Source organism: Mytilus galloprovincialis, chromosome 2 (genome assembly GCF_965363235.1).
Source record: "Mytilus galloprovincialis chromosome 2, xbMytGall1.hap1.1, whole genome shotgun sequence".
Lineage (NCBI taxonomy): Eukaryota > Metazoa > Mollusca > Bivalvia > Mytilida > Mytilidae > Mytilus > Mytilus galloprovincialis.
In genome coordinates, this window is record NC_134839.1 from 39,828,404 (window position 1) to 39,850,495 (window position 22,092).

General features: G+C 31.4%; 2 protein-coding genes across 3 annotated transcripts in view; both read left to right on the forward strand.

The window, feature by feature from the left end:
- The window catches only part of LOC143063580 (uncharacterized), a 43,095-nt gene extending 21,791 nt beyond the window's left edge, over positions 1 to 21,304 (forward strand). Inside the window, exons 6-21 of one of the 2 annotated variants that reach the window (XM_076235799.1) lie at positions 1,677 to 1,966; positions 2,973 to 3,182; positions 3,904 to 3,984; positions 4,549 to 4,647; positions 5,830 to 5,904; positions 6,992 to 7,087; positions 7,941 to 8,021; positions 9,145 to 9,252; positions 9,865 to 10,061; positions 10,875 to 10,955; positions 11,717 to 11,894; positions 13,310 to 13,409; positions 14,147 to 14,361; positions 15,522 to 15,752; positions 16,391 to 16,561; positions 18,248 to 21,304. In XM_076235799.1, coding sequence (XP_076091914.1) covers positions 1,677 to 1,966; positions 2,973 to 3,182; positions 3,904 to 3,984; positions 4,549 to 4,647; positions 5,830 to 5,904; positions 6,992 to 7,087; positions 7,941 to 8,021; positions 9,145 to 9,252; positions 9,865 to 10,061; positions 10,875 to 10,955; positions 11,717 to 11,894; positions 13,310 to 13,409; positions 14,147 to 14,361; positions 15,522 to 15,575 — 1,865 coding nt within the window. In that variant the 3' untranslated portion in view covers positions 15,576 to 15,752; positions 16,391 to 16,561; positions 18,248 to 21,304. The remainder of the gene's footprint in view (positions 1 to 1,676; positions 1,967 to 2,972; positions 3,183 to 3,903; positions 3,985 to 4,548; positions 4,648 to 5,829; positions 5,905 to 6,991; positions 7,088 to 7,940; positions 8,022 to 9,144; positions 9,253 to 9,864; positions 10,062 to 10,874; positions 10,956 to 11,716; positions 11,895 to 13,309; positions 13,410 to 14,146; positions 14,362 to 15,521; positions 15,753 to 16,390; positions 16,562 to 18,247) is intronic. The other variant, XM_076235800.1, reaches the window with a different exon arrangement.
- On the forward strand, positions 15,575 to 18,501 carry LOC143062033 (G2/M phase-specific E3 ubiquitin-protein ligase-like). The gene is made up of 3 exons (XM_076233884.1): positions 15,575 to 15,752; positions 16,391 to 16,561; positions 18,248 to 18,501. Exons 1-3 carry the CDS (start codon positions 15,575 to 15,577, stop codon positions 18,499 to 18,501), a joined length of 603 nt encoding a protein of 200 aa, XP_076089999.1.
- Positions 21,305 to 22,092: the final 788 nt, after the last annotated feature.

The window sequence follows — 22,092 nt, forward strand, 5'->3', positions numbered from 1 at the left end:
ACCATTCCATGGCAATGGACATTATTAAATACCAAATTTCAATGAAAAAGTGTCCATGTGGACACTTTTTCATAGGACACTATTATGTCTTATTATAACTTCATTGAGGCAAATGCCTCATGTTGAAAACTTCAAAAAAAAAAAAAAAAACAGAAACAAAAAAATTGTCTTCATATCAAATTGTTTTCACGGAAAGTGTCTTGCAAAAAGAAAGTTCTCTTCATTCTCTGATGTCGTCCCTGCATGTTTTTCGTGATCCATGATTCTATTTCTATTTTACTTTTACCGTAGTTTTGTTTTCAGAGTTGATGGTCTATTGTTTGTTATTCTGTGTTCCGGGGTTTGTCTTTTGTTCATTTATTGTCCTACTTTATGACGATAGTCTGAGGGTTAATTTCCATTTGTAAACGTGTGGTTTTGCAATGTTGCATGTTAACCGATGTCCAGACATTGTGCGACAAAATATTTTAAGAATATACGATGATGCTTCTGGACACAGAAAAAAATGATCGTTTCTGCATGGGGCATTGAACTTGATATCAAAGAATACAAAACTGACTCTTTTTGTAGATAAAACTAGACAGTTGACATGGTTTAAATTAAAGTAAGACGACCAATTCCTCGATATCAAATCATCTATAAAATTAAACCATCACTGTAATGCCATATGACATTTTACATTGAAGGATTAAACTTGCATTAAGTCGTGTTCATATCCTTTAACAGAAAATAAAGGAATATGGGGAAAACGTGCACGGGAACTACTCTCACACAAAGTCAATGAATAGAAAAAATACAAATGACCAATGGTCAAAGTTTTTATTCCTGTTCTTCATCTTGATAGTTGACGGAGGGTCTTCAACAATAAAAGAATCATTATTACCGTAAAACAATGTCAAGATCAGTGGCGGATGCAGGAATTTTCGAAAGGGGGGTGCTAGCCCAGGGCAAAGGGGGGGTGCAGGGGGGGTGCAAAACATATGTCCCGATTCAAATGCATTGATCGGCCAAAATAAAGGGGGGGTGCGGACCCCCGGAACCCCCCCTCTGGATCCGCCACTGAAGATGGTCCTTAGTGTCGACTTAGGCAGTATTAGTACTTAAAACATATTACTGCACTGTCACTATATTTAAATCTAGTTATTATAAAATCACCAAAGTCATAGCAAAATACAAGACAAGAACAGACAGACAGACCCGGTTTTTATGACTATGAGACTTACGATGTTTGCTTTATCCTACATATCGGTCTGCTAATGATATTGTCCCCTGAAAACCTAAAAGTCCCAAATTACAATGAATCTACGTTTTTGCTTTGAGACCAGAATATTGTCGAAGAAAAAAATGGCTAAAATAATAATTGCGTTTCAATGTAAAAAAGAGTCCGGGAAACGCTCAGAATGCACGATTTTGCGTTATTTTTCTCAGAGCTTCTGTTGGCCTTAAGCGGCCCCCAGACCCTTCGCCGAAAATTGTTCGCCTCGCTACGCTCGGCATATATATTTTGCCTCACTATTAACAGAGGCTAGTTACGGCCCTGTGTTTGTATGCATTGGTTCAAGAATTGGAAGAACAATATTTTTCACCAGTCACTCGTATCTTATGACTTTAAATATAGTAGAACTTTGCTTCAATCAGAGGAAAATAATTAATTCATGCTATTACTTGAACTGTAGGAGTACCAATTACAGAGAGATCACAGTCTCATTTGGGGCGAAGCAGGCAAACAACTTCTATGCCGACAGACTGGAATGCAAATCAGATGAGAGAGTTTTTATTCTCAATCTTCATACCATTGAGAGGATACAGTTATAAATTATGTTTCTCCTCTGTTGGTGGTAATCTTGAAGATATACCCTCTGATTGTGATACCCCAAAGAAATTGAAGACTTTTTTCAGTTCATTTAGGAGAACTGCAGGGAAAGTTTTCATACGGCCAGACAGATATATCACTACAACACCACAGGTATATAGATATATATATTATAAATTCGTATATTTTGCTGACAAATTTGATTCGTTTAGGGATAGTCACATGTTAAACTATATTTTCGAAGGTAGAGAGAAAACGGCGGATAGCAAAAAGCATATTGCACGGTTATTTTTAGGATCTCTAAAAACCGATATAGTTTGTTATTGTTACGTCATGTAATGAATTTCATGATCATATTGTTAAACGATCTTAAACGTTTTGAAACAAATGATATCTGTGATCGATTATTTGAGATTTTGATAGCAATACATGTATGGTTGGAAATTAATAATATAACAAATAAAGCATTTGTATGAGGTCAATACAGGATATATCGACCCAAAAAAGTATATCAAACTCAGACTTTCTCCTCAGTCAATATATTTCTTTCGTGTATATAGTATATAAATTTAAAAGACTCTCAATATTTTTTTCAGCTTTGTGCTTTTAAACCATTTCCCCCATTCCTTTGGACGAAAATAGATAAATTGCATGCTGATTTAATTGTCTTCTTGTATTTCCCACCAGACTTATTTGGAATATTTCATTGAATTCATTAGAGAAGCTGGTTCTTAAAAACTATTTCTCATGAATTATAATTTTTCTCAACTATTGATAGTTAGATTTTCACTTTAAATCAGCTTGCCAAGGCTTGAGATTAAAAGTAAGAATTTTACGATCTTGAGTCATTCACTGGGAATTGTAAGAGCATTTAGATTTACATAAACATATTCTATAAAAATGTCTATAAAAATGTAAATTACCAGTTGTTATAGGCAATACTGGTAGATATAGTATATGAAATAATTAAAATAGTTTGATAAAAAAATGACCTTAGGCAACAGCAGTTCATCAAGTGCATAACATATCTGTTGAGGAAGGGAAAAACAATTCTAAAGGACAATATTTTTCAAGGGTATAGGTGAAAAAGTAGAACAATCAAGCATAATAAACTCTTTTTTTTATCTTGAGCTGTAAAATTGTATATTATTTCTTTCAGACAAGTGAGAATACTTCATCATCCTCATTACCATCAACATCATCCTCATTACCATCAACATCATCCTCATTACCATCAACATCATCCTCATTACCATCAACATCATCCTCATTACCATCAACATCATCCTCATCACCATCAACATCATCCTCATTACCATCAACATCAGGATTTGTTCCAACGGATGAGAGAAACCAACCAGTAAGAGAGGTAAAAATAAACTTGTGTTTATCTCAACTTGCCCAATGAAAGTTTTGACCATCACTGGCATCCAAAATTGTAATTATCATTATCTTTGTTGATGTTTCAGTATTGCGCAATAGCAAGAAAGCTTCAATTGCACAACACCAAATTTAAGAAATGTTCATTCCGTAATGATAAGAAATCTTCATTTGCACAGTATTGTGTAATAGCAAGTCAATTGCACAGTAATGGGCAATAGCAAGAACTATTCAATTCTATCGCACAATAACAAATCTTCAATTGCCCTTATATCTGTATATTGGGTAATGGAACTTCTGTGAATCAGGTGAGTCGTAACAGGCCGCTGTTTAAAAACTCATCTCTGAAATCCATGGATAAATTTTATCAAATTTGGCATAAATCATTAAATGTTCATTGTCATTTTTACTCGAAAAAATTAAAGATGCTTTGAAATTTAGATAACGGCAAAACAGGAAGAGCACATTTTATCTAGGTCAGTTTTTAGAAACGAGTCCCCCATGAATCACTAAGAAATAGTGCAAGTTTCTCATTTAGTTATCAAATGATTCAAAAGGTGAAATCATACTTTGTTTTTATATTCAAAAGGAAAAGAATTATGAGAATTTCATTCAAAATGTATATATATACCCCAGTCCGAGAATTTGATTTTTTATTAAGAAAAAACTAACGAAATTTTGATTGAAAATATGTGTTTTGTTTCTTGCAGAGAAGTGATAATTCCACATCAACATCAGGGATAGCACGGTTTATTCCAACTCCTGGGAGAAACCAGCCAGAAACTGATGAGGTAAAAACTATTATCTTTTTAAATGCCCACAGTAAGGCATTGGGGGTAGTTGGGCTTACCCAAGAATTTGTTCTTCATAATACAATATTTTAAAGTAGGCTAAGTTCAGATTAAGCAATTCTTGAGTTATTGCTGTTGATTTATACAGAACAATAGCAAATTTTGTGGTATTAGGAAGTCTTGTTTCTGTTGACAAAATCTGTAAATTTTAACATTAAGATATGGACCACCAAAGGCACATTCAATTTGTAGGATTTTGACATTGGTTATTTACTATTGTATTTTTATATGTCATTTGACACTGCTGAAAATAGCTTTTTTTTTTGTTTTCATTAGATAACCTGCATATGTTTCCTATGATTAAAATTTAATATTGGCCGATTTAAGACCAACTGAGCTAGATATATATATATATATATTGTGGTTTGACAATCACTGACATTTGACATTTTTTTTACATTTAGTGAAGTTTTCAGAGGAATACTTTGACCTTTTATACAATTTATATTGAATAAATACAATACTTGAATTAGTAATGCACTATTTTACCATATTTATTCCAAGCAGGATGGCATGGCAATATTAATTAGACCAGGAGAAAGGAGTAGACGGCAGGCAGCACAAATAGCAAGAAATAATATAAGAGGATGGTGCAGTAATAGAGTGAGTGGAAAATGTCATGTATGAAATGATCAAGTCACCACAGAGCAATACTTCAATTTACAGCATTATTTTATTTGCTTTAAAATAGGTCAAGTTAACAGTAAAAAAATCATAGTTTCCATACACTTTTTGGCCAGATTAATCGTAGAGTAAATCTGTGTTATAGTAACAGTGAATTGACTGATAGGCATGGATAGAGGTAGGGGAATACAGAATATCAATTAAGTGTTATCAGCTTCTTTTAGAGTTTAAAGCCAGATCTTTGAAACTTTGTTGAAATTATAAACATTAATATTGTCTCATTCCCACATTTTTGTCTTAAAAGTCTTGGTCACATCAATGATTATGTTTAAGTCTTCTTACACTTGTGTATGAATGATAAATAAATTTTGTGAAAACTGTGATCCAATGTGGAGGGGGATAGGACCTTTATTGGGACTGTGGGATTTGGGTGTTTTTTAAAAGCTCATAATTTCAGGATTAACACTTTCGGCATCTGGGAATTCTTTTTTTCTAATTTTGGGATGTCTGGTTTTAATTCATTTGAATTTCAGACCTTTGGGATTTTATGTTTTTTAAGCCTCCAGGGATTTCGGGATCAGGACCCCTCCTACCCCCCTCAATGTGCATTATATACTTAACTTATTGGTTTATAGAAACACCTATTTAAATCAACGGTTAACACCAAAAGAGTTTGAAGCACTGACAGATTCTGGCTATTATATGTAGAAGCCATTTAAAAAAAAAAGAAATGTGTTCTTTGAACAACTCATTATTTGTACATTGTGAAACATTCAATCCATCAAATGAATTCTAAGAACCCAAATAATTTTAAGTCTGGTATCAGTATGACACAGTGGAGATACAAGGTAAGATCAAAATAATATTTCTTTTAAGTACTGTCTCATTCAAAAATGATTTCATAAGTGATCACATGGTTTAGGCCACCAAGTTCAATTCTTACCCAGCTGTTTCTTAGGTTAATTTCATACTTTATGTAAAAATGAATCTTCAACTCTCAGTTTACAATGGTTTACAAAGGAGGGGAAAACTATAAATATAACAAAATGCTTTATTGTAGCAGTTTAATTGCTCACATATGGCTGTTGTATATTGTCTGCAAACTTTTTTTTAGTAGTAATTGTTTTAATTTCAAGACTGTTATACATTTTTTATTTGCAGGGTTCAAGTTTAGAAAATGAAAATGTCCAAAGAAATGACTCTAATACTACTTCTTCAATTGATTCAATTATTAGTGTAAGTTATTGGAACGAGTAACAATTTGTATGAATACTACAAGGACATCAGAAATAACTGAAATGAAGTATTAATCATACTGAATTCAGCTGAACATAATTAGCAATTTGTATATATATAAAAAAGAAGATGTAGTATGATTGCCAATGAGACAACTCTCCACAAGAGACCAAGTGTAGTATGCATAACTTAATTAATGCAACATATATTTATTAAGTCACCTGAAACCAATGTCCTTGTGAGCTTTTAACCTGATACATATGTTAGATGTAATTAAGGACACCGATACATGAATCTTGCTTTATTATGTTGTTACCAGGCCTTGAAGGCACAAAACTTTGCTCAGTGCTCGGAGCACAAAAATCATGCTCGAAACATGAAATCCAGCAGTTTGATTGGTTAATTTTTGAGTCTGAGTACAAAAATCATGCTCGAAAGTTTTATGACCATGAGGCCAGCAATTTGATTGGTTAATTTTCGAGTCTGAGTACAAAAATCATGCTCGAAAGTTTTATGACCGTGAGGCCTGATGTATAGCTTAAGTAAAGCAAACTCTAAAGAAAAATGATAATATGATCAATTTTCATAAATATCTCTACATGCACATACAAATTGTATAAAATAAAATTGAGAATGGAAATGGGGAATGTGTCAAAGAGACAACAACCTGACCGACCATAGAACAGACAACAGCAGAAGGTCAACAACAGATCTTCAATGCAGCGAGAAATTTCCACACCCGGAGGCGTCCTTCAGGTGGCCCTCATCAAATATATATACTAGGTCAGTGACGACAATCCTTCCCGTTAAGGGTTTAGTATCACACCATCATAACATATATGAGAATGCAATTATATAGAATAGCTAAGACTCAACATTTGGAAATATTCTGTACATGAATGATGCTATTACTTACATTTTTAAATGAGGATATCTGTGGTATGTACCCTTACAAATTTTCTTTTATGAAACTTATTGAATATTGATATTGCACACAAACTTTAAAAATTGATGAGGCTTTATAATTTGTTTACAGCCAGCAATGGTTTGCTTATATGTAAATTAACTCTTTAAATATTTTTCTTAGGGTAGTAGTATTGATAACCTAGGACTGTCAGTAACAGAATTACGGTCTCAGCAAAATGAACAGTATCTGCAAAGTTTAATGGCAGATCAGAAAAAGGTAGAAATGGTTAACAGTACTAGTATAATCTTACATTCCATATTCTTCATTTTTTGGCAAAAATGATATAGTAAACAGAAAACTTTTTTGGTCCATGGTGTACTGGGATACTTCAGGGTGTTATAATATCCATATCTATTAACTGGCGTTAACTTTTACAAAAATCTTCTCCTCTGAAACTACTGGGCCAACCAAACTTGGCCTAAATCATCATTGGGGTATCTAGTTTAAGAAATGTGTCCGTTGACCCGGTCAACTAACCAAAATGGCCGCCATGGCTAAAAATAGAACATAGGGGTAAAATGCAATTTTTGGCTTATAACTCAAAAACCAAAGCACTTAGAGCAAATCTGACAGGGGGTAAAATTGTTTATAAGGTCAAGATCTATCTGCCCTGAAATTTTCAGATGAATCGGACAACCTGTTGTTGGGTTGCTGCCCCTGAATTGTTAATTTTAAGAGATAAACTGTAAACAGCAATAATGTTCAGCAAAGTAAGATTTACAAATAAGTCAACATGACTGAAATGGTCAATTGACCCCCTAAGGAGTTATTGTCCTTTATAGTCAATTTTTAACAATTTTCATAAAATTTGCGAATTTTTACTAACATTTTCCACTGATACTACTGGACCAAGTTCATTATAGATAGAGATAATTGTAAGCAGCAAGAATGTTCAGTAAAGTAAGATGTACAAACACATCACCATCACTAAAACACAATTTTGTCATGAATCCATCTGCTTCCTTTGTTTAATATTCACATAGACCAAGGTGAGCGACACAGGCTCTTTAGAGCCTCTAGTTCATCTTCATTTAAACTCTTTTCATTTTTTTTAACTTTTTTTCTGTAGGAACAAGATAAAAAAGATGAAGAAGAAAGACTTCAAAATTATCATCTGAGACAACAAAGTTTGGTAACAGAAATTCAAAAGGTATTTCTTTAAAGTTTGATTGTTGAATTGCATGGTATGCAACTTTTCATTTTTACAACCCTTTCTACAGGCCAGGACCACTTTTAAATTGATGTAGGTTAAACTTAAAAAAGGTAAAAAAAAATGTCAATTTGCCATATTTATTTATTTCCCAAGGACATATAAAAAGTATGAGTTATAAATGGCAGAAAGATTGATCTTTGAGAAACATCCATTTTTCTGAAATAAATATGAAAAAAACAGGGGAAAAAAATTATGGAAATGTGATATTATGATAGATGGAACAGTGGGTGTGAAAAGTTTAACCCCACCCCAGTTTAAGTATAGGCAATTCAGCTATGTCAATAGAAAATAAAATATATTGTAATTTGTCGTTGGGACACAGATGATATCCCCCTTGCATATCATATGAAGCTCTAAAGGGACATAACTGAAGAATGGTCAAATAACAGCTACCCCAATGTGTACTTGAACTGCGTTTATGATAAAAAGTATTGTGTATTAGTTTCATAACATTTGGTTCAGGTAAACTAAATCAATGTTTCCATTTGTAAAGGGGCATAACTTGAGAACAGTATAAGTGACACCACAAAAATTCAAAATTGATCTATATTTTGTGGTAATAAGAATTATGAATAAGTTTCATAACATTTGTAGAGGAACAATACTATAGAATGGTAAAAATGACGCAACCAAATTCAACCTGATCTGTATTTTATGGTAATAAGCATTTTGTATATTTTTATAGCATTTGATTGAGGCAAACTAAAGAGAGAGGATGAAAACAAAAAAATCATAAATTTTCCCATTTAAAAAAGGGCATAACTCTAGAACGGTTGCGTGACCTACTTATTTATGAACAGTCAAAACAGACAAGGGTAAAACTTAATGCTATAGTATCTGCTATAGTAGGGGCATAAAAAAACCTAAGAAATACCCTAATTTGAATGTCCAAAAGTAATCTTATATGCTTTTAATTTTGATCTTTTCACTCATTGCCTAATCCATCTGTTTCCAAGTCTACACAAATTGACAATTAATACATACATTAGTGCCTATGATTGTGATTAAGAGTATAACAATGTTAAAACTTAATAAACAAGTGTGTTCTATTTTGATTTAGTTACGAAATATGAGGAAAGAAAGCCTCCCATCAGAGCCAGATGAAGGATTTGTACTTAAACTAAGAAGTGGCGAAAAAAGGAGATTTAGACAGTCAGACTTTGTTCAGGTACCTATATCAACAATTATATAATTTTGAAGTTTTAGACTTCTACCATGACTACCATAATTAATTTATTTTTAACTCACCAACTTCAACGAAGCATATACTGTACTATTATTAAATGTCTTATGCATTGTTGGTTCTCTCCCCTTGACGGAGTAATTCTGTACAGAATAGGTCGTAATGAGTAATGCTATACCAAAACCATTGGTTCATGAAAAAAAAAGACATTTTTTGTTCATTTTGAACGGAGAGGGTTTTTTAAATCAATCTATATTAAGTCAGATGTTCTCTAAAGGATGTTCAAAACAGACTGATATTTTTATTTAAAAGGATAGAAGAATGCATAGCAGTTAGTTTATTTTCAAAATGTGAAGGTATTTGCAATAAAATAACGGCCTGAAAAGGGCAATTCCTGACATATTTCTGTTTTGCCTGTGTATGCATATTTATTTGAAAAATTTTTTGTGGGTATTTTTGTAACACAAAAATTCAATTTGGTACATGTATGTTTACATATATACATGTAAAACAATTAGTTACTAAAAAGAAGAAACTTTGCTTATTTTTCCTTATACAAATCAATTTGTATTTAAATATGATTTTTTGTTTGTGTAGGTGCTTATTGATTTTGTTGGTTGCCAGCAAAATGCAACTAAGGATTTTGAAATTTCAATTGCTGGCATAAGCAGGAAAATAAACTCTTGGAGTAGTAGTGGTATGCTGGAAGATTTTGGAATTCAACATTCAGCTGTTTTAGAAGTAGAATATGATATTGAAAAGCCATGTACAAATATCAATTCTCTTGTTCACAGGTGATTTTTGCTCATATTATTTCTTTATTACAACATTAAATACTAAATAAGTACTAACATAATAAATTTAAGGCTTTGGGAACACAGTTGTGGCAATCTTAAATCAATTACTTTTTTGTTTGAAAATAAGTTTCTGGAACACTGTTTGCGCCAAACAGTTCTGACATTCAGTTCTAACACACTTTTGGCCCATTGTGGACCATAAGTTTGCCAGAAAAACACACCTATTAATACACATGAATTGTTGCTTTAGTTCGAAGGTAATATTTTAGGTTACGGTAAAGATTTATCCTGCATGTCCATTCTTTACTGCAAAAACAAAAATAAAATATAGTTTTAATTGTCAAAACTGTTGTTCATTTATATAATATAATTTCACAGGAAACATGTTCTTGGAGAACTTTTTCACAGACAATTTCTATGTAATTGTGGTTTATTGGTATTTAATAGAACTTATTTCATATGCATTATAGTTCAAATACTTCTATGCAGCATGAATGTTAACACTATAAGTATAAAACTTACAAAGCCAACAGTATAGTCTTTTTGTTAATTCAAGTCATGTAAAAGCTGTTTATGGAATACACTGTCTTTACATGATCATTCTAATCAATGAAATTTCCAGAAGTTGTTTTGGGGTCAGTTAAAATAATATATTCATTGTTTCAAAAGAACAATCAAACTTGTTGATTTCACTTGGTTGTTTCGACTGTGATGTAAAGATTAATCCACCTATTGCTTGATTTGAGGTAAAATATGTAAGGCAAAAATTATAAAACACATTAGTAAATTGCCATTAAAACTATATTTCAGAAGCTATAATGAGTTGATGTCATCACTAGAATCACAAGATGAGAGAGAAAGTTCTGAAGAAGAACCAATGGAAAATGATGTGTAAGACACCTTTACATTGTATGATAACATTACATATTGAAATTCCAATCAACATTTATTAATAGATAGATACAGGAAGATGTGGTGTGAGTGTCAATGAGACAACTCTCCATCCAATTTTTTTTTTATAAAAGTAAACCATTATAGGTCAATATACCGCCTTCAACACAGAGCCTTGGTTCACACCGAATAAAAGGCTATAACGAAAGGGCTACAAGAAAACTAGTGTAAAACCATTCAAACTATAAAATCCATAAGTTCTTTTTACATGTTGGTTTTTTTTTGGTTTTTTTTAGACATAAAGCTAGTGGATACCAATAAATTAAATATTATAACAAATTGTATATTTTCCTGTACACACAATAATTTGGCAGATTGTTTTTGTTATACACTCTGGATCATTTTTATGAGTGCATGATAGAATTGTTTTTTTTTTAAATTGGCTTTTATGCAACCACAAGGTCAATTGGACTTGATAGGTTTTTACATGGTCAAAGATGGCAACTGCTAAGTAACTAAAAATAGAAATTTCCTTTAAAGACAGCTCTATTTTTCACCAAATGACCTTAAATTTTAACTTAAGCGTTTTGAAAGATTATGTATTGGGAATTCTTCCAAAAAATATACAGTTTGTTTATCTTTATAGATATGAACCTTTCTATATTTTTGTAATTTGTAAGAGGAAGATGTATTCTTTAAGTGTGCTTCACTATCATATAGCTTTATCAATAAATAGTACAATCTCTAATTTGTATATGCAGACCTCCTCCTGTTAGAGAATCATGTGATATCAGAGACACCATTCTAGAATGGAAGTTGGAATTAATAGACCTTGACAATTTCCAAACAATAAAAGTAAGCAGAAGACCAGAATCACTATGGGAACATTCTCTACGATGTTTTCGGAGATCTAGTTTTGATGTCACAAAACTGTTAAAGGTATTTCTTTAGATCATATTTCTTTTCCATTGAAATGCTAACTTCCCCAAGGACTTTGATGTAAAGCAAAACATTGTCCTTTGAAATATTTTCCACCAATACAGGGAGGTAATATTTTATTGTATTTCGTAGACAGATTGCCATGAGATTTTGTCTCATAAAAGAAAGGTTATTAACATATTTATGATAATGGATGATATAGTTAAAACGATTTAGGGAGCTACCATTTGATTTTTAGGAGGGGGAGGGGGCTATGATGAAATTTGAAAAACAATAGGCAGGATGAGACACTTGCAAAAAAAGTCAGGATGACAATTTATGTAAAAAAAGTCAGCATAAACTAAAAAAAAAAAAGCAGGACCGGATCGAGTGAAAAATAAAAAGGCAGAACAAAGATTACAACTAAAAAAAATGCCGGACTCCCCCCCCCCCCCCTAAAAACCAAATGGTAGATCCCTTACTAGATTGATGATAATAAAAAAAACAAAAGTTAACGAACAGATACAGGTATAAAAAGAAAACTATTCTTGGTCATCATGGCCCCAAATTGTAATTGAAAATCCTTAAATTAGTAGTTTAGATTTGGGTCCCATTTTAAAAAAAAGTCTACATTGAGGTCCAAAGGGTCCCAAATTAAACTTTGTTTGATTTATTCAAAAACTGAATTATTGCAGCTCTATAATTTGCTAAATTTTATTGTGCATTTAGATGTTTTATTTTTGGCCATGTATTTGAATAAGTCCATATTAAGGTTTGAAGGGTCCAAAATGAAACTTTGTCCATACTGCATCTAACAATGGTGTTAAATTTGGATATTAGACCATACAATTAAATTAAATGCTCCATTTCAAATTTTTAAGATCTTTGACCACATTTATTTTGTGTCAAAAATCTGTATAAATTTTGTATCAATTTAACAAGAAGGTAAAACAATGTTTAGTTTAGTCAAAATGTCTCTTTTAAATAAACCTACAAAAGGCATGTCTGTTTGATTAACTGCATGTCAAATTTTAAAGGGATTCACCCATTAATGTGTACTATTTAAAATTTAATTCCTCAACATTGTATCCTGTGATAATTACATTGCATTATACTATGTTATTTTGATTGGCAATCTCTCTTCCATCTGCAATTGACGTTCATCACACAATGAATTTTTATCATTTATGATGACATGAGGGCCCACAATAAAGTATACAGGTAAATTGATAAAAACTTGATAGAAATCGTGTTTTCATAATGCTAGCTAAAAAATGTAATTATAAGTATTGAATGCTTCTTTTTGTTATTTCACAGGATTGTAAAAGCATTGATCATTCACACATTGTTTATTATAGAATAAAGCACTTTAGCCCTTCATACAAAATGTATCTGTTCATACTTCATAAATATTTATGCAAAAGGATTTTTTTCAGGTTGAATTCAGGAATGAAAGTGGCCAGGATGAAGGTGGCTTAAGAAGGGAATTTTTAGAAATTCTCTTTAGACAGATGTTGTGTTCTTCACTTCTAAAAGGTATTTAATTGTTTTAAGCCTTGTTTTTGTAATTACATATACATATAACAATTACAGCCCACAAAACATATATGTAGATAGTTTATTTTATCAATTTGCTTAATTTTAGCTCATCATTTTAGAAATGCTATCCATATGTTCATTATTATTGATTTACAATCTGTTAACAGCATTTGGACAGAATTTTTTGTCCTGAGTAAACAGATGCATAAGTAAACTGTTCAACAGCCTTGGGACTGAAATTTTTGATTAAAGTAATTGTTGTCTCTGTTAAACAGTGCATGTATAAAAGTTTCATTCTAGCTTTTTGTCATTTTTATCCTAAAGTGATTGAAATGTATTTAATTCCATTGGTAATGTAATTGTAATGTAATTAATTACATTTAAAAACCAATGTTATTGTGATGCAATTAATTACATCTGAAAGTGGTTTTTTTTAATTGACATGTAATTAATTACTTTGGTATGTGATTGACCCAAGGTCTGGAGTAAACAGACATATTAAGAGGCAATATAGGAAAGGTGTACTGACATAAGTAGTCTCTAAACACATAAACTCCAAATGGAGCTATCATATAAAGTAGAAGTCATATTAATTATGATAAGTTTACATGGGATAAAATTACTAAGAAATTTAACTTCATGATCAAATAAAGTTGTTAGGTTTAGACTGATTTATGTTACACTAAGGTTTTAGTTAAGACATGTTTCACTGTACATTTAATTTCTTCGTTCAGACACAGGTGATGGTTACGAAGTGACAAGTAACATGATGGGAATGGTAAATGGACATTTCCATACTTTTGGGAAAATGCTTGGTACCATTTTGATACAAGGAGGACCAGTAAGCCCAGCATTTTCACATATGATGGTCAATTATGGACTGAAAGGTTTGGACAGTGCAACAATTGACAGTGTTGAAGATGTCAACTGCAAGCAGATTATTTCGAGGGTAAAAACTATATTCATTAAAACATGATCAAACATCCCTCATTTCATAATAGACTGGCAACAAACTTGGCCACCAAATGCATTTTTTGTTGCTGATTGGTTGAAAGTAAAAAATAATCTTCTCTGAAACTACAATGCAACAAACCTGGCCACTATAGGCAGTTCTTGTCTCATATTGGTCAAAGTTTTAAAATCTTCTCTGAAACTACAAGGCCAATTCAATGATTTGTAACTTGGAGGATTGACATATGGAAGATCTTTTTATGCCCCACCTATGATAGAAGAGGGGCATTTATGTTTTCTGATATGTTTGTCCGTTCGTTAATTCATCCTTCTTCAGGTTAAAGTTTTTGGTCAAAGTAGTTTTGAATGAAGTTGAAGTCAAATCAACTTTAAATTTAGTACACATGTTTCCCATGATATGATCTTTCTAATTTTAATGCCAAATTAAAGTTTTAATCCCAATTTCACAGTCCACTGAACATAGAAAATGATAGTGTGAAGTTCAGGTTAAAGTTTTGGTTAAAGTTTTTGGTCAAGGTAGTTTTTAATGAAGTTGAAGTCACATCAACCTTTAACTTATTACACATGTGCCCTATAATATGATCCTTCTAATTTTAATTCCAAATTAAGAAAAGTGTTGATTCCAATTTCATGGCCCTTTGAACAAGGAAAATGATGGTGTGAGTCAGGGCATCCGTTTACTATGGACACATTCTTGTTTTATGCTTCATTTTATGCTGATTTGACAGCTATTCTGGCCCTGCATGTAACTTACCATCTATATAAATTTATCTTTATTTTTGTATTTTATTTTGAGGTTACTTTATATTTTTTTTCTTTGGTAAACATGTAAAAGACATTCAGTCTTAAAGGATGTACTTGGGTGAGGTTTTGGGATTTGTGTGGGTATATGAACTCCTGTTTTTCCCGTATGATATGGCAGCTAGTGGTGGACCCAGAAGTTTTCTTAAAGGGGGGAAGGACATTTTTTTAAACTCAAATATCCCAAAAAGGAGCTCCATAACCCATAAATATTCATAGATTGTTTTGCTCCCTAACAAATACATGTAGTTTTTCCAATCATAGCCTCAATTTTAAATTCTTGACTTTCTATGTTTAATCTTAGTACATAATTCCATATGATGAATATATTTACAGATCCAGGATGCTGATAATCCTGGTGAGAACATCTCATGGAAGATGAATCAGTGATGAATATATTGGAAACTGCTGGGATTTGTACAATACTCAATGCAAAGACAAAACATACAATAGTCAGATCACTGATATTGAGTAACTCTGTAATTCTCAGAAAACAACCAATGCTTGATGCATTTTGGGAAGGCACAGAGTGTGTAGGATTAAAAACCTTACTACAAAAAAAACAAGGTAAAACGTGATTCAAGCTTACATTTGTATTTCATCACTATGTCTTCTTAATTAATCATCATGTTCCATACATCATAATTTCTTTCTGTAATGTGTTTTCTGAAGAAATAACATCAAAAATGTGAGGAATACTATTTTTGTTTATGTTATTTCAATTAGACATATGAAATATTACAAGTCTCTCTTATAATTTATTTCTTAATTCCATTTTTTACAGCAGTATAAACCATGAAAAAACATTGATGAAGTCACGGTCACATGACTAAATTATGTCTATCAGCTGATAAACAAACACATCAGTCAATTAGAAGACGTGATACATCCAGAATTAAACAATTCTCAAATATAGCTTAATGTTACCAAGCAATGCATAAACATTAATTGAGATATTGATAAAATATTGATTTTAGATGATTCTTCCAATGTTCAAAATACCTGTAGGAAATTGTCATAAAAGTCTAGATTTTTCCAGATTTTAATATCACAAGAACACATTTGTATTATCTTTCAACACTTATATCACATTAGGTAAAATATTTATAATGCATATTCTACTGCAATTGGATAACTTTTTTCTTAATGATAGTCCTAGATTCTATCGTCTTGCTTACAACAGTCAACATGTCGATATTTTTCAGGTCAGCTTGAGAGAATTTTATGTCACAGATGTGGTAAGCCACCAAAAATATCTGCCGAGATCCTCATGGAAATGGTGGATGTCAGCACATTTGGAAGAACTGGCAGTAATGCTAGGCATAATTCTGAAGATGTTGCTCAAAACTTTGAAAGTTTTGTGCATGATTGTGAAGGTATGTTTATTTACCTCTGCTGATATACAGTTGAACTTTGTTGTATTAAAGTTGGTTGTTGATAGTCCAATCAGACAATAGTGTCAGAAACATTATATTTAACCTGATACATTGTACTAGTATTAAATAACAAAACAATTTTAAATGAAGCTGAGATTAAATAATTTCTCTAAATAGAATTCATTAATTTAAATAACTAAAAAGGATTGTGTGTTTTTGGTTTTGTAAAAAGTATACAAAATCAGGCTATACATTTAGAAATATATGTTTGCCTTAAAGTACAAATAATGGGTTAAAAATCATTTTTGAGCGAGAAAGACATTGCAGACTATCCGTTTATCATTGTACGTGGCTATGGGAAAATTTAAGTAACATATTTTTACTCTTCAAAGTTTAACCCCATAGGATATTCTAGAATGCTGCATAATATTGTTACAGTGGTATGTTACATATAGTTAATAATACACATTATTCATTTTTACAGCATATCATTAGAATTTTTCCAAAGTGGACTCTTTAATGACAACCCGTTCTTTGACCATATTTTAGCATTTCACCATTTTCTCTTGATTTTTTCAAGTTGAATTTTGCCACCTTATTTCACATTGTTAGGAATTCCAAAAAAGCTTTTAATTTTGATTTTGATGATAACAAATCTTTTTTTCAAGAGTTGGACATTTTGATGAACATGTTGCATAATATATTGGTGAAAGTTGATATTTCTGTTACCTGATTTATTAAAAATTCTTTGTTGCTTTTAGGAATTATAATACAAGCATATACCATATTATTCCTTCATTTTGACTATACTTAATGTCCAAATTTTATAGGATTTTTAATTTTCTGCTAACTTCCTTGTCTTATTTTTATACCCCACACAACGGGTGGCGTAGGGTGTAATGTTTTTCACCTGTTAGTCTGTCCATTAGTTCTGTTTCTTGTCATCACAACTCGTCTTAAACCACACAACAGAAGTTCACAAAACCTTTTTAGATAATAAGGACATAATATGTAGATGTGCATATCAACAGGAAATGACAATTCAAATTTTTTTCTAGGAGTTACAACCCTTTGAACTTATTTGCTTTAATGTACTACTGCAACAGTTTGTCATAGCAACTTCTCTGAAACCATACAACAGAATTTCATGAAACTTTGTAGATAATAAGGACATACTACGTAGATGTGCATATTGACAGGAAATAACAACTCAATTTGATTCTAGGAGTTACGCTCCTTTGAACGTATTTGCTTCGACATACTACGTAGATGTGCATATTGACAGGAAATAACAACTCAATTTGATTCTAGGAGTTACGCTCCTTTGAACGTATTTGCTTCAATGTACTTATAGTTTGTCATTGCAACTCCTCTGAAACACACAACAGAATTTGATGAAACTTAGTAGATAATAAGGATATACTATGTACAAATGTAGATGTGCATATTGACAGGAAATTATGATTCAATTTTTTTTTATTTTACAATTTTCTTTTCTTACGATTATTTAATTCCTCTAATGACAATGTGGGGACATGGGATATGTGAGCGTGCTCACTTAGGTTCTTGAATTTGGTATGTAGTGGTGGGAAGATTCAACAATTAATTAATAGTGGTGAGTTCAACAAAAATGTGATTTTAATTTAACGATATGATTATATTTTATCATAATTGATATATTTTCAGATGGAATGTGTACCTATGATGGTGGTGTTGTTAAAGTGGATGATGTTCTAAGATTCATGACTGGTTGCAGCTCAGTACCTCCAGGAGGATTTGATGCTCGCTTCTCAATTGGTTTTACTGAGGAAAGAAAATACCCTACAGTTTCAACATGTACATTTGAAGTTGTTCTACCACTTCATTTAAAGAATTACAATACCTTTAAGGACATAATGATTGAATCCATTGTTTCAGGTCCTGGCTTTGGTCAAATTTAACCTCTTAGTTAAAAAAGTTTTTTCCAACCGAAATAATATAAATATTCAAATGTACCTCACAGTTCTGAAACTGTCTATCAGATCTTAAAAGTATCTGCAAAATGTATTGACGCTCTGAATATGTAACAGTTTATTTCTTCCGCTGTGATATTTTATCCTGAGGATAATTTGTCATGGTAATTTTTTTCCAGGCATGGTATTTCACAGGTAGAATTTTTCAAGAGGAGTGAAAATCTGTCTGTGTTATGCAGATAGTATGTACCGGTATATATTTGCCGTTTCATATTTCACAGAACCTTGTGAAATATAGTCCCATTAACTAGTATGTAAGTTACTCGCAATCAATATATACCTGACTTTAATTATAAAATGTTTCACAAAGGTAGAACAAATTTGCATAATTTATCAAAGGGAGGTAATTATGAGCAATTTATATTTTAAATTAAAGATATTAATATAATATATTCCTGAATCTATTTCATAGTGAAATTTTTCCTTGAGTCTTATTTTATATATATATTCATTTTTATAACAAGATGAATTACAACATGGATTTTTGATAAGACAGTTATAACATTTCACAGGTAAATACTATCCAGCTAAATTGCTTTTGTTCCAATATATTGTTATGCTATAATTTATCTGATTTCCATATAATCAACAACAACATCTTTGTCCCGAGACTATTTATATAGTTAAAAATATTATCATAATCAAATTCTTTCATTACTGATAACAGTAGTAATGCAACTATATTTCTACCTTTACGTTTTAATTTATATTTGTACTAAGATCTGAAAACAACTCAGTCACTTTTACATGTATTTCACTTACCTTATTTAATCATGATATTATTTCACAATAACGATTTTTGAAATTATTTCTGGTTTTCATTCTTATGTTTAAAATGATAATTTTCTTTTTAAAAGACTGATATTTACTTGATTTTTTTTTCAGGAAATTTTTTCAATGATAATTTGTGAAATAATTCCCATTATAATACATTTTTTTTACAAAATAGGTTTAATTCAAATACACTATTATTATTTCATAGTATTTGTAAAGGATAAGTTTTTTCTAATAACTATTCAATAAGTTACCTACCCAGATAGAATTTCACGGCAAAGGAAAAAATATCCCAGGGAAATATTTTCCTCCGAATAAAAAAATAACAACAACTACTGTGACATTTATTCCGGATATAATTTTGCTTTACACATACACTTTTTCATATGATTCAGTTTGTTTTAAGTAAGGGTACTTTAGGTTTGCACTCTCTGTCTGTTTGTCAGGTTTTTTTTCTTCATGCTTGAAGATATTGATTTGATATTTGATGTATTGTTTTAATATGACAAGTTACAGGTCAAGTTGGATTTTCACGATTCAAGCTTATTTCCTTATTCACTCAAATCCAGAGAATTAAATGATTGATGATGTACTTATTAAATGCTAGATTTCTGTTTCTGTTTTTGTGATGAGAATTAACCTTTGTTTACTTTCTAAAGTCAGAAAAGCATGAAGCTATTCTGGTTTCATATCCATACAATTTGTGTCAAAGATATCAAAGTTCATAAGAAAGTAAATACAATTAAATGGACTTCAAGTTATTTGAAATAGACAAAACGAGAGGCTCAGTTGGATAAAAAAGTCAGTTTTAAGAAAAACAAGTTTACAAGATAACATAAGGTGACACAGATTTTTTCCAAATTACCTTTACTGATTTTGAAAAAATAAGCAAATTGGGCTTATAATTATTTAGACAATGAACAAGTGGACACAGATGAGTGTGGATAGTATGTTTGGATGTTTGACAGTGTCTTATGACAAAAAGAGTTCTATGTTTTTCCTATATGGTGTTATTAACTGTGTTGTACGGTGACAACCGATCTGAGCATTTGGAGTGTTATTTGTTTAATATTTTTTTTATGTTCAATACAGACATGGGGAGACAGTAATTTCATTAGTTACCAAATGATTATGATAGAACATGTTCTATATCTTTGGTTTTAGATACATTTTGTAGCTGGGAGAGCAACACATAATAGGTTTATTTTTTCACATGTTTTTTTTCTAAATGGGAGATGATATCTAGATTTGAGAACATGATATAAGGAGCCTGTAACTCAGTGGTTGTCGTTTATTTATGTGTTACATATTAGTGTTTTTTTTTTAGTTTTTAAACATAAATAAGCTCATTGTTTATGGCCGTACAGTGACATGTAGTTGTTAATTTCTGTGTCGATTTGGTCTCTTGTGGAGAACTGTCTCATTGACAATCATACCACATCTATTTTATATGAATTTGCTTACTATTGGTATGGTTCTATTTATATTACTTTTTGGTGGATCGTCAGTATCATTAGTAAATTTTTTTGTTAAAATGTCGAATTGGTTCCTCAGATTAGAATACATTTTTTTGTTTTTAAGTAATGACAATGGCTTATGGCTGACATGATTATTGGGGCATAATGAGATAGGAAGTAAACCTCTGTGCTGATTTATATCACTTGTTAATATCTTGACAATGAATCATTAAAAATCTTCTCTGAAACTCATAGAGAAATTAGAACTAAATGACTTTCAAGACTGTGTTATTTCCCCCTGAAACATTTTGATCACAGATAATTCAGGTTAGCGATTATAGGCTCATTTGTTATATTATGATGGTCAAATGAGCTGTAGCCACTTCTTTGTAAATTATGTATCATTTATTAGTATAGTATTGATGTGTTGGAAAACATAGTATTTTTATGATGTTTTTTGTTCTTAAAAATGTATATATTCATAAATAAAAAATTTATTTAATAAATGAAATTTGATTCACTCTTCACAAAGATATAGATTAGGGAAAATGGGAACATTCCATGAGTACACCTAGTTTTTTTCATCACTTGGCGTCTGTCGTCAAGTGTCTGTCGTCAAGCATTGTCTGTTAACTTTTACAAAAACCTTCTCCTCTGAAACTACTGGGCCAAATTTAACCTAACTTGGCTACAATCATCATTGGGGTGTCTAGTTAAAAAAATGTGTTTGGTAACCCCGCCTGCCAACCAAGATGGCAGCCATGGATGAGGAAGACAAGCATGATGGGAAATTATCAAACTTGTCCCCAAAGTCGTCATTTTTCTTGCCGGACCATTACGATGATGTTCAAAGAACTGTTTAATCTATTGGGGTAATTTCTGTTGCATACACAAAATAGTACTACTTACCAGAATACACCATTTTTTTGTGGTAATATCAGATTTTCCTGGAAAACGAGAGGAGGGTGTTGAGGTAAAGAAGATAAATTGAAGAAATTGATAAAACGTTTTAGAAATAGTTGCAAATTGTTTGCAAATCTTGAAGACAATATAGTTCATATTTTTCTTAAAGTAGCCTAAGCCTTATTCTGTTTGAACTCCGTCGTCCATCGTCGTTTACTTTTACAAAAATCATCTCCTCTGCCCTGAAATTTTCAGATGAAATGGACAACCTGTTGTTGGGTTGCTACCCCTGAATTTGAAATCTTAAAAATCTTCTCCTCTGAATTTACTGGGCCACATCAAATCAAACTTGACCACAATCATCATTGGAGTATCTAGTTTAAAA